The 14316-nt window shown below is 38.4% G+C and overlaps 1 protein-coding gene across 1 annotated transcript; it reads right to left on the reverse strand.

The window, feature by feature from the left end:
- On the reverse strand, positions 3839-9262 carry LOC109218510. Its single transcript, XM_019382878.1, has 3 exons — positions 8557-9262; positions 8214-8512; positions 3839-3889 (listed from the first exon to the last, which is right to left on the reverse strand). The coding sequence occupies exons 1-3, from the start codon at positions 9260-9262 to the stop codon at positions 3839-3841; spliced, it is 1056 nt and encodes a 351-aa protein (XP_019238423.1).

Below are 14316 nucleotides of genomic sequence, written 5' to 3' on the forward strand. Positions count from 1 at the left end.
TAAACCACCTATCTGAAAGATGAGGGGACAATCTGTATACAGTAGTGAGCACCTCAATTTCCCGGTGGGGCAAACAAAGCAAGGACATAACTACACGGAATCGGGATCGAAGCCGGGAACCTCTCGTACTAAGGCCCGAACGAAGCGCCTACCACCGGGGCCATCGAGACAATGCCCCCCGAATCCAGTTTGGGCTCCAACACCTCGGAAGGAAAAACCAAACAGTTGTACACGACTAACGAAGGGCCATGATACCCGCGACCAATTAGATATTACGGCGTTGATCTCGACCCGTATCGATAGCAAATCAGTGATTAACGAAAAAGAAGATTTTTATCTTTCTTAGAATCGTACTTAGGGTAAAACTCCCTTATATAAAGGGGAAGTTTATTTTTCAATAGGTACACTGTAGCACACATATCAAGGCAATATACACTTGTTTTCTCTACTCCTAAAATTAATTCAAAGTTCTTAGTTTTCCTCATAGTTCTTCATAAATATTTGGCTTCGAATCGAGGGTAGAACAGTCACTAAGCTCAGACCCGAGCTCGGATCTAACATCACAACTGGTTAGGTTATTTATTCTATCTTCAATTCACTTATTTAACTTTATTGATCACTTGTATTGAACTAGTCCACATATCCTTAAAACTGCGTGTAAGTTTAATTGTTATTCATTTTAAGGGTAAACAATGTGTTTCTTTTTCTCTCTTACCGTGTGGCAGGCTGGTAGCAGCAGATGTTCAATTAAGAGATGGACCTTTTTTATTTTTTTATAATTTGTGGAATTTTAGAATCTGGTGTTATGAGATGGAGATTTGGAGTTTGTAGGCCACTGCATATAATAAACTAACTTTTTAATATGACACTCTTTCCTTTTTAGTCAGCCCAAAAACAATGTTCTTTTCTTAGTTTAAAATAGTATGTGTTTAAAGTTTCTAGCTTACTCTTAATGAAATAATTTACAGCTGCACAATATATCTTTTTAGACCACAACTTTCAAAATCTTCCTTTTATTTAAACTATGTGCCTAGTAAAATATTGCCACATGAATTGTAAAGGAGGGAGTCCTAGATAAAGTACTTTTGGTATCATGTTAGATGACAGAGTAATATCTTCAAGAATAATGTCACGATCCAAAACCACCAATATGTCATGACAGAACATACCTATAATGAATTATAAATAACAGAAATGGCGAAAAAATACAAGTCTAAAGCCATCAACATAGCGTCATAGCGTCGATACATAATAAATGTCCAATTAACTAGTAAATACAGAGTCATGAGCTCTAAAATAGAAATACAAGTCTAAAATGCCCTAACAATAGTGTATGTATGAAAGACAACAGTACAAAATGAAAAGAGACACCAAAACTGCAGTCGGGATGCAGCTCACCATGTCTCTCCGAGGATAACTCAGCAACAAGCCTCTTCTTCTGCTGGCTCGGTCCAACACCTCGATCTGCACAATTATGTTCAGAGTGGGTTGCTTGTTTTTAACGAGTATCAAAACTAACCTCGGTGACAAAATAGAAGTAAGAATTATAAATGATACTCGCTAGTTGCCTATACAGTTCATAAATCCAACAAGTACAGAACAATAATATATCAAGTCATGAATCAAAAAAAGAACCACCTTGGTGCACAGAAACTCAGTAAAAAATCCAGCATATAAAGAAGATACACAGATACATCAGGTACACAATCATGAAGATTGCAAGAAAAGACAAAATGCAATAACATAAATCAAACACTGACCAGCTTTTTCCTTAGAATTTCCATAACCGAACCAAACCATTGATCAACTTTTCTCAAACCGTGTGTACACCATTAAGAAGTCACATGAGAGGGTGACCCTAGGGGGATGGATCCATATCCACACACTGCACGGCGTAGTCACATGCGATAAATATCAGCCGCATAACGTCACGTGCCATAAATATAAATATCTCAGATCCGCACGGCGTGGTAACTTGCTCATAATTACAATATGCCCGGCGTGGTCACATGCTTAATATTATAATGTGCACGGTATAGTCACGTGCTCTATATCACGATATGTAAGGTGTAGTCACGTGCTTAATATCACAATACGCATGGCGTGATCACGTGCTACTAGTCCGATGTGTATCGAACATAAAGAAGATATAAATCAATATATATGCATAATCAATGACCATTAAATTTCATACTTCTTGACTGATATAAGTGACATACTAAGGTGTACGCATGTGTAAAGTGTACTATCATAGGACAAATCAGGCATATACATCATTAAAGTAGCAACTATCAAGTTCAATCAGGGGATTAACCTCTATGTGATCTCAACATGGCTCAAATAGCTCAAAACAAGGGTATAAACATAAGAACAATTACAACATGAAGTTTAGCAATGAACCAAGGTATATCATGGCCTAAACACTACCATGAGCATGAAAATACACCGGTGCATGCACAAGGGCTCAACCCTGTTTAGGTAAGATACTTACCTCAAGCAAACTAATTCAGTACTCTAAGAAGCTCTTGCCGCGTGAATCAACCTCCAGACGACTCGAATCTAGCCAAAATAACTTAATATCATCAACAAAAGGCACAGGAAACAACACCATATAAATCTAGGATCTTGAATCAACTATACAAACTCAACCCAAAAAATCAACCATAGGCCCGCACCTCGATACTCGACAAAACTCATATAATTCGAACACCCAATCCAATACGAGTCCAAATATATATATTCCATCCAAATCCGATATCAAATCAGTTTTTTACTTTAGAAAAGCTTTTACTAAATAGATTCATCAATACATTTCAAAAATCAAGGTTGGAATCATGCATAATGAACAAATCCGAGTAAAAAATAAATACTTACCGTAATCAAAATCGTGAAAATTCCCTCCAAAATCACCCAAATCCGAGCTCAATATCTCAAAATGTGATAAAATTACCAAAACCCTGGAAATAGAGTACTTAGATAATCTGCTCAGGCACATGCATAGCAATCACAAGACCAACATTGCTATGTAATCACATAGGACTTAATCCAACCCAGCCACATGTCTCCGCGAATGCGAAACCTGGGCGCGAATGCAGATCACAACCTCTCAGAGCTTTGCTAACGCGACGCATCTTACGCGACCACGAAGTGTAAAACCAGCCTACCTAAAACTCCACTCCGCAATCGCAAGCCTACAACCGAGATGGCGATTAACAACCTCTGAGGACTAATTCACTTAAAACTGTGTGTATATACAGCTTGTTGTTGTGTCTTGTTGATGCCATTTTGGCCTTGTCCATCTAATAGGAACCAGCTGCACTCCTAGGTAATTCCATTGGAGTAAAGAAAATATGATCATTCTCCTCAACCATAAAGCTAACTTGATTAAATTAACGTGAGTAATGTTGGATCACAAAGCTAACTTGATGGAGTAACTGTCTAGTGTCCAAAAATAATATCCCTTATTTGCCATGCTAACTTTTTAGTCCCTTTGACCATTTTGACCACAACCATAAAGTCACATTCTTTTTTGATAGAAAAAGGTACTTATATTATATCATAACATAGGTAGGGCTAATGCCCGATAACATTGTCATTAGTACATATGCCGTCATAACCTAATATTATGCCTTTTAAGGCACAATCATTTCCTAGAGCAGCCATACGACCACATTGGTCACTAGAACAGTTTCTAGCATAAACATACCCACCCTGATCCTTGTCATATACATCTATAATAAGTTCAGATGGCAAAACAAAAGTACATAATTTATTCTAGCTACTTTGTATTAGTGCTGCTTTTGCCAAAAGATGAGCCACCATATTCCCTTCGCGGAAGCTATGCTTCAATGTGATTGTCCCCTGCCTGGATGCCTCCTCCATTAACAACCTGCATTCATAATTAAGTTATTATTAGTAGGGTAATCTTCACTTATGAGGCGTATGACCTCTGTGGCATCAGTTTCTACTTCAACTGGGAATGTGAGTTCCCTGATAATAATTTGAATTGCATGCCAAAAAGCTTGGAGTTCAGTTTGTATTGGTGATGTTGCTTGAATTTTCTTTTAAAACCCTGTCTTCCATTTCCCTTTGTAGTCACGAACTACTCCACTGATGCCCCGTTCCAGGTAGTTGCTTTTGAATGCACCATCTATATTAACCTTAAACCAACCTTTTGGTAGCCGTTCCCATTTGACATCAACTATTATGAATTTGATGTAAGTAGTGATCTTGCTTGTGAGAAGGGTGTATTCAATTGTTTGATCAATAATCTTATTAGCAAGTATGTGAGATTTTTTGTTGTTGATGTTATTATGGTTTCTGTTGTTCCAAATGCCCCAAAGAGCAAATGGTAGTACATCTTTTCAAATTACATGAGTAAAAGAATTCTTTGGAGTTGTGTCTCGTAGTAACTCTAGCAAGTTGTTAGTCAGCCCATTATTGTTAATAGACACTCCTAGGGTTTGCCAGAAATTCTGAGCTATGTGGCATTCCCAGAAGATGTGATATATAGATTCATTGTTAGCCTTACATATTGGGCATGTTGGATCAATATTAATATCAATTTTAGCAAGGTAGCCTCTTGTTGGGAGTCTTTTATGGTAGAGTTTCCAAATGAAAAACTTAATCTTGTTAGAGCAATGTAACTCCCAGATCCACATAAAGGTGTGTGTGTGGGGTTTTTGGTCATCAACTTGGTTTTAGGAAGAGGAAGTTGTGAATATACCACTTGGGTTAAGACTCCAAATGAGATTGTTTGGGTGGTTGCTTTGGCAATCTCGATCTAGGGCTTTTATACTGTTTGTGACTATTTGAGGGAGATTAAAAGAAATTTTTTCTAAATCCCAACCTTTGTTATCCCAAATATCTTTAATGGTTAACTTGTCCTCATTTTTACTTAACGGCCCCGAAATAATATTACGAAGACTTTCAATATTTGGAATCCAATTGGAGTCCCAAATATTCATCTGGGAATGTCTATCTACTGGCCACCTAATGCCCGTATGGCATATAGTCCAACCCGTTAGGAGGCTTTTCCAAGTGATTGAGGAGCCATTTATTCTCTTTCTCTTCCCATAAACGCTAATGAGTATTTGAGCCCATAAGGAGTTTGTACTAGTAATGATCCTCCATGCTAATCTTGTTAGGAGTGCTAGGTTTTTTAATTTAGCTTTCTTGATGGCCAAACCTCCATTAAGCTTAGTGTCTGTGACTGTATTCCAGCTCATTAGGTGGAATCTCCTTTTATCCCTCGTACTTCCCCATAGGAAGTCTCTCTGGATCTTGTCTATTTCTTGAAGTGTTTCTGTTGGAAGGAGACTTATTTGCATTAGGTGGTTTGGCTGCGTATTTAAAGTAGATGTTATTAACGTGCACCACCCCGCCATGCTAAGCCACTTTGCATTCCAATTGTTTAATCTAGCACGCATTTTGTCAAGTAATGGTTGGTAATCCTTATGCCTAGGGTAGTTATTTAACATTGGAAACCCTAAATAATTACCAAAAGTGTTGCTAATGGTAATCCCAAAAGTGTGAGTAGCCATGTCCTTCGTGTGTTTATTACAACTCCTAGACATGACCAATTTAGATTTGCCTTTGTTGATGCTTAGGCCGGACACATAACTAAATTCCTCCATGCATCTGCTAATTGTATTAAAAGTTTTCTGCTTGGCTTCACCCATAAGAGAAAAATCATCTGCAAAAAACAAATGAGATAGGGGTGACGTCCTAGGATTAAGTTTTATAGGCACCCATTTCCTTGTATCTACTTGGTGGTTAATTTTTTCAGAAAGCATATCCATACAAAGTATGAATATGTAGGGTGACATGGGATCCCCTTGTCTAATGCCCCGTGTGGGAGTGAATTCCTTAGTTTTGTTACCATTGACTAAAATGAAAATTGTACTTGTAGTAATACAACTAAGGATAAGGTCACTAATTTTCCTAGGAAATTTAAAAAAGCTAAGAGTTCGATAGAGTAAGACCATTCCAATTTATCGAAAGCTTTTTCCAAATCAAGCTTTAGTACGAAATTTTCCTTTCCTTTGGCTAAATTAAATTTCTTTCAAACTTCTTGGATGATGATAGCATTGTCACTAGCTCTCCTACCCTTTATAAAGCTAGCTTGATCAATATTGATCAATTGGTTAAGAAAAGGCTTGATTCTGTTGGCAATCACTTTAGTGATCACCTTATAAATCATGTTACAAAGACTTATTGGTCTAAAGTTCTTCAGGGTATTAGCATTTTTTATTTTTGGAATCAGGCAGAGGTATGTCTTGTTTACCTCATAGGGAATTGTTGACGTTTTAAAAATGTTTTGGCATAGATTGATTACCTTGCTTCCTAATATGTGCTAAAATCTCTGGACGAAGAATGGGTGTAATCCATCAGGACCTGGTGCTTTATAGGGATTGAAAGAAAATACGGCTTTTCTAATTTCTTGATTTGTTAAAGGCCTGTCTAGGGTTGAGAGATCAATTGGAGAGAAATTGGCAGCATCATTTTTAATGAAATTCCAATCAGACCTATCATGGGATGTTGTAAAAATGTTAGAGGAGTGTTGTGTTACATGGGTAATTATGGAGGATTGGTCTTCAATCCAATTTCCTGAGTCGTCTTTAAAGAACAAAATATTGTTTCTTATCCTCCTATTAGTTGCCATTATATGAAAAAACTTAGTATTAGCATCCCCTTCGTTTAACCAATTTACTCTAGACCGAATTTTTCAGTAGTCTTCTTCCAGCTTAAGAATTGTATTATACTCCTCAATTAGACTTGTTTCTAAGTGTTTAAGGAAATAACTGGTTGGATAATTAGTCGATTTTTGAATCCCACCAATTCTTTTTTGGAGTTTTCTTTTCGTTGCAAAAATATTTCCAAAGGTCATATTTTTCCAATCTAACACATTTTTTTGGAAGGACTCAGTACCTCCCATTAGGTCCTTATTTTCTCCGCTAGTAGAAACAAGCCGGCTGAAATCTGGATGTGAGCACCAATATGTCTCTATTCTAAAAGGTCTGTCCTTATTGGAATTTATTCTATTGTTGAGGTTAACAAGTATAGGATTATGATCAGAATGAATTTTTGGAAGGTGAGTTATGGTTACGTTGACATAGGCTTGTAACCAGTTATCATTTGAGTAAATCCTATCCAGCCTTTCCATTATTAGACCCTTTCTTCTCCTACAATGGTTTGACCAGGTGTATTTACACCCTGTAAAACCCAAATCAACTAGGTTACAATAGTTTAGGCAATCTATTAAGGAGCTTGCTCGTTTTTGGTTTATATTTCTACCCCCATACTTTCCACCTCCTATCCTTCCTCCTGTATCCCTTGTTGGTTTGGCATGTTTTGTGCTGGTACTTGCTCATCCATTGGATCTGGTTGTGGGTCGTGTTGTTTGTTGTGCATTTCCAGGGCAGTCCATTGTGTGAACACTGGTTTAGGAGCATTAGATCCTCCAGAGCAAAGAATGGAAGATTCAGAGGTGGGTTTTGGAGCATCTGCTGGTTGGGGTTGTGTGAAATATTCCACATTTGTTGCATGTTATTTACTAGGTTTTGATTCATTGATAGGCTAGGGGTTGAAGAACGTTGTTCATCCACATTTGGTTTACATAATTGTTCACGGCTAAGCTCATCCCCTCTGAGATCAACTGGGCTAGGAAGTGAGTGTTTTGAATTATGAGGATGGATTCCTGCCCATTTATCTCCATGTTGAAAGATACTGCATGGCCTTGAAGCCCCAGTTCCACCCACGATTGTGGTATGTGGTTGGGTGGGCTTGGTGGCTGAGCATAGATCACCGAATTTGATGGGAATTGAGGTGCGAGTTTTGGTAGATTGTTCATGGTTTGATTTCGAGAGAGATGAATCGGTTGTATCAATCGATATCTTCTCCTTAGTGTTAGTGGAGGTCTTGCCATTTTGGTAAGCTTGTGTGTTTATATGAGGAGTAATAGTAAGGTGATTGGGGGGGGGGGGGTTGTTAATTATTGCCTCTATTTGTGTAGCTTGGGCAGACTGTTGCGTGAGGTATTTATCAAAATCCTGCATGGATATATCCTCCGCCACTTGTCTGCTTTTATGTTCCAAGTGTTTTAGGGGGGATTGGTCATGAGTGTTGGGACATGCATGCTGAGTAGGATTATTATTATTATTATTAGTTTTGTAATTAGTATTAGTAGAGTAATTGATTACTTCGTTGCTTACCGGATTGGTGGTTGTGTGGGTGATATCCAATTCCATTGTATTAAGCAAAAGATTTTGTTCATTAATCATGCCTGGACTTGGTGCCACGTCTGTGACATTTGTAAGGAGGACAGCTTGTTCTTCATGCAAAATCTTTGTTTTTTGATTTTTTTTATTGTTTTCCTCTTTTCCCAAAACCTTGTGTTGTTTCACTAGTTTAGCTTGACTGCTTTCACCTTCATCATTCTGTTTAGCAACTTGATTTTTGTTAGCAAAATTTTGTTCATTATTAAGATCAGATTGGAGTAATTTGTTAAAATCTATTTGTTAATATAACTTAATGGCTGAGTATTGAGATACTTACCTGACACAACATCATACATTCGAACATTTATACCTGGGGATATGTTTGCACTAGCCTTATCCATTTGCTGATTGGCTACCTTAGCTTTGCCTTTCCTAGGGAATGAAACTGTCATCCGTTCCCCTGCTTGCTCGGTTTTGCACAGTGGTGGCTCAATATCTGATTGGCCTCCCTTTGCTTCAGTTGGTAAGGTGACTTGTGTGCAACAGAGGCTTATGTGTCCCAGCTTACCACATGTTTTACATAGGATATCATCAACTTCATATTGAATAGGTTGTTTATGCTGGCCAATTAGAATGTAGTTTTGTATTGGTTGGTCAAGAGGCAACTCCACACACAGTCTAGCATATCTCCCTCTTAACGTGGCTGAGGTGCATGCATCTACTTTGAGCAATTTTCCGATGCAATTGCCAATTCTTGATAGTATAATTCCATCGTAAAATTCCGTGGGTAATTGGGGAAGACAAACCCACACAGCTGTAAAGTTTTGGTGAGCTTCTTTGGCTACAAAATTTGGCACCCATTTTTGGATGGAAAGAAAGAATTCATTGATGAACCAGGGTCCATTATGCAGTATTTTTGTCATATTTTCTTCCCTGGCTAGTTTGACAGTGTAATAATCTTTCCCAAGATCGATGAGAGGAAATTTCTCAGTAATTTTCCATATGTCTTGGAGTTTTTTTTTAGGTAGTGATGCACCAGTCATTCACCTATTAGCTTTATGATGACTGAGAATTTCCAGGGCTGTACATACGTTTAATATCCTCCTCAGTCAGGATTATTTGCTTCAATTTGTTTGATAGCATCCCTGAGTTCGTGGCATCCAAATCTATTTGTTGGATGTCCATGGGTTGTGTTGGGATATCTTCAACTGGTGGAGTAATGTTGTTGTTGATGAAGAACTCATCCTGTAGCAGAATCTCCTTATGGGACAGTATGTTTGGGGGTTGGGGATTGAGTTTATCCGGTGGTTTAGGAGGAATGTAGTTGTGAGTACTGGGGTGTTGTTGTAGTGAGAGGTCGCTCATTCTCTCTCTAATCATAACATAAAGTCACATTCAAGGAGGATGTTCTGGTAACCATATGAAATACACTACTTCACCCCTTGCCATTCTACCTTAGACTATGCCAAATTGCATGCTACTACTCCTTTCCAGATTATATGCAAAACTAGGTTACTAATAGGATCCCTGATAATGCCTCCAGCCCCTATAATTTCATTTCCCATTTCGACTACCACCGTAATTGATGTTCACCCAGTTGGATAGAGGTTTTACCATTTAAAAATCGAGCATTTAATCCTATGGGAAAGAGATAATATCTGGTCATATATATATATTCCAAATCAGTGCCATGGCCATTTCTACTGCAATGGTGCTTTGATATGGACTAGTTAAATAGATTAGAAACTGGTGCTTTAATGTAGTCCTTGAGGTTCTAGTATTTTCATACTCGAGGCACATCTTGCCTTCAAATTTCCCAACAAATGACTATGGGAGTAATTATCAAAATCTCTTGATTAATAATATTTTTTGATTTAATTGACCACCATCTTATGAACATAACTTTGATAGGGAGCATTTCCTACTTATTGCTCAGAGAAGTGCAAAAGAGTTCCACAAGTCCCTTACCACTTCACCATCAATAAAAGTATGTTTGTTAGCACCACTTTAGTCTGCGAACAACGTAGACATCGAAAGTTGTAGAAGATTAGGAAGTAGATGAGTTCATCAACTTTAGGCATCTATTAGTTATGTTCATATTTCATGTAGCAGTTTTTAATAGTAGCAGTTATTAGTAGTAGGCCACTTTCTCATTACACTTGTGTTAGGAAAATATTTCCCAATTGTTTGGTGGGTGGTTAATCCATTAATATTTCTATTTAAAATTATTTGAATTCAGTAAAACGTATGCAAAATATTATTCCAGTCTTTGAGTACTTTAACCCAAGAGATTGCAACTTCTCTCTTAACCAACCAGCACCATATGTCACAAAAGAAAACCTCTTCCCAAACTCCTGATTTACTCCATATTAACTCTAATTTAGTCTTGCGTCGTTCCATAACTAGGTCCGTAACAAGAGACTGTAACAACTTAGTATCAGAGAAGGGACTAATAGGAGACTAGATCCAACAACAACTGGCACGTGGAAAGGGTTTATCAAATGGATCGCTTGGATGAAATCACTGGATCGCTTGGATGAAATCACAAAGGATTTATCAAATTAGAAGGCCGATTCTGAATCAATTAAAATATTAGCGGTATACGGTGGAAATCGGGGCTACCCGATTTTGTCCTTCATGGAGAAAAAGATATCACGTGGAAAGGCCAGAACGTCGAGTCCGGGGTCGAAGTTTCTTTCCAAGATCGAGGTCAACATTGTTGATACTCAATCTTTTCCTCAAATTTTAAATATATATACATATACTTCCAAAATAGTGCATATGCATCATCATTTGATTTATAAGCATACAAAAATATTTTTCATAATTTTACATAATTTTTAAAGGCTTCAAACCAATTTATTCCTGCATTTTATTATATATAAATATCAAATAATTATCCTCCAAACTATTTTATGATGATTTAACCGTCTCAACATATCATTTATTCCAGCAAATGTTTAAATACTTTTAGTGCATTTTTTCTAATTACGTTTATATTTTTTAGGCTAAATTGTAAATTTTACAATAATAGCCCATATGCATGTATAATTATATTATTTATACAGAAAATGACTTTCTATATTTTAATAATGTTAAGAAATTATTTTAAATTATTTTCGTGCTCAAATGACATTTTTATTATTTATTAGTTGCTTTTAAAAATTATTTATTCATTAAATAGTGAGTATTTAAAATCTAGCCCTAAAATCCCCTATTTTCGAATTTAACCCAACACCCTTACACCAGCCCAATACCCTTGGCCTATGACCCATTAGCCCAATCCCCATGCCCACATAAACACCCGACCCAGAATCCTTTAAATCATGACCGTTGATCTCTAAGATCAACGGTCCACGTTAGACCTGCCCCTTTAAACCAACCAAACCCCTAACCCTAATAATTCTATACCCCCGTTGCCCTAGAACTCTCTTGTCTCTCATGAACCCTAGCCACTGTCTCTCTTAACCCCTCCAAATCCGGCCCTAAAATGGAATCCACCATGGATTCTCTTGCCATATTTGCCTCCCCTCACTACTGGTTCGTCTATGGTGTTACCTAGTTTGCTTACCTAAACATGGCGGGCAAATCTCTTAGAAATCGAACCAAATCTGGTTCAGTTCTTTGACCATGTCCATCTATGTTCTTTCTTGTTCTTTTTTATGGTATAAATCTCTATGAATCTCTGTGTATCTTTGAGATTCTTACTTACCCTAAAACTAGGGTTTTTATATTTTCTTTTATTCGAACCAAAGTTGGTTCAAGCCTTTTATTTTAAGTATTATCTTGTCTATATTCGCTCTATTATGTGTAGATTTGATCCTTTCTAAATCAAACCAAATCTGACTTGATTGTTTGATTTTGAATAGATTTTCGTCTATGTTCATCTTATTCTATGCAGCATGCGATTTTTTATTATTTCCGTCAATTTGTGTGCTGTTCCTAAAATTAGTGTTCTCGAATTTCCTCTTTTCCTTACTGATTTCGATTGATTTCCTTTCTAGTGTTTGACTAATGATTGTCCATATTTATGTCTTAGTCTCTACCACTATATAAACCCCTTCCCCCATTCCTTTAAATAGACTTGGAAATCATTATAACCTCACTAGATCTAAAACCATGCTCTGTTATTTCATCCTATATGTATACGGTGAAATCGGAGGGTCCAATTTCTCGTCATTAAGGCACTTCGGAAGATCACCTTGAAGGCTTGAGGCCACGGCCGAGTATCCTCCCTCGAGGGTTGTCGATACTCGACCTCATGGTAACAATAATCATGGTAATGGTAGACATGGGAAGTTCCCAAGGCACATGGCTAGGACTCACAGAGCCTGCTGGTCTACTCTAAATCCGAATCATGATGTCATCTAGTTGTCCCATCTCCATATCTTTGTAATTAATGCATTTTGTACTATGTTGGGATTCCCCTCATATATAAAGGGGATCCTTGTCATTTTGAAAACCCCTGTTGCTTCGGTTCACTCCACACGAATATACAAGAACATTCTCTCTACTTTCTAACATACTCTCTTCATATTATTGATCTCATTTATTATCTTCATCATTGTTCATCATTTATTGCTTATCATTGGCCATAAAGAGCCTTCATAAATTTTATTATAACTGTTAGTCATACTCCTGTCACCCCGATAGCTCACTGTCGAGCCGCGGAACCGCCCTCAAGGCCCCGATTGTTAGCCTTTCGGTTTGATTATGATCTTATCTCTAACTCTTATTTAGCATCTAAGTCTCACACACGTAGCATCAACTGTATAATAACTAGCATAAAAATAGATCACGTATTTTTATAGTCCCATCAACAAATTTAATTGTTATTACCATTTTCACGGTAACCACTATACTTTCGTCTCGGACCTCACCAGAAGGATCGAATCAGGCGAGAAAATGGTAGAAGCCAACGATAAGAAGGTCGAGACTTACAACTCCAGGGTCGACCAAATTCCAGGAGCTCCCCCGATCTTGAAAGGTGTGGACTCAAAGAAGTTCGTGCAGAAGCCGTTCCCACGGGAAGCGGCCCCGAAACCCATTCCAAAGAAGTTCAGACTGCCGGAACTTTCGAAATACAACGGTACCTCGGACCCCAATGAGCACGTTACTGCTTACACCTGTGCAGTAAAGGGATCCGACCTGAAGGACGACGAGATCGATTCTGTCCTGCTGAAAAAATTTGGAGAAACACTTTCTAAAGGGGCAATGATGTGGTATCATAACTTGGCCCCAAACTCTATAGACTCATTTGCCATGATGGCAGATTCCTTCATAAAGGCGCATGCCGGGGCCATCAAGGTGGCCACCAGGAAATCCGACGTCTTCAAAATCAAGCAAAGGGAGAACGAGATGCTGCGAGAATTTGTATCTCGCTTTCAAATGGAAAGAATGGAACTACCACCGATCTCTGACGACTGGACGGTACAGGCCTTCACTCAAGGTCTGAATGAGCGAAGCTCGGTAGCTTCGAAGCAGCTGAAAGAGAATCTGGTCGAATATCCCGCAGTGACCTGGTCGGACGTCCACAACCGATACCAGTCAAAAATCAGGGTCGAAGATGACAAGCTAGGAGCCCCCTCAGGCTCAGTATACCCGAGCAGGCTCCTGGTGAAGGAGCCAAAGCCAAACAAAGAAAGGTATCATCCATACACCGAAGACAAAAGGAATGCCCCGAGGCGTAACCCACCTTGCAATTATCGTGGGATAGACCGAGGACAGAATCCTCGGGGACTGATCAATAGAGCCAGGTTCGATAGGAACGTGGGGCCAGCAGAGGCACCTCGTTTATCAGAATACAACTTCAACGTCGATGTGTCAGACATAGTGTTCGCCATTAGCAAAATCAGAGATGCCAGATGGCCAAGGCCTGTACAATCAGATCCTTCGCAAAGGATTCATAACTTAATGTGTGAATTTCATAACACACATGGCCACAGGACCGAGGATTGCCACCAGCTCCGAGAGGAAGTAGCTAGACTACTCAACAAGGGTCATATCCGGGAATTCCTAAATGATCGGGCCAAAAACCAGTTCCAAGAAAGAGAGGCGGCTAAGAAGAACGAAACGAACGAGCCACAGCATGTCATTC

Source organism: Nicotiana attenuata, chromosome 2, assembly GCF_001879085.1.
Source record: "Nicotiana attenuata strain UT chromosome 2, NIATTr2, whole genome shotgun sequence".
NCBI lineage: Eukaryota > Viridiplantae > Streptophyta > Magnoliopsida > Solanales > Solanaceae > Nicotiana > Nicotiana attenuata.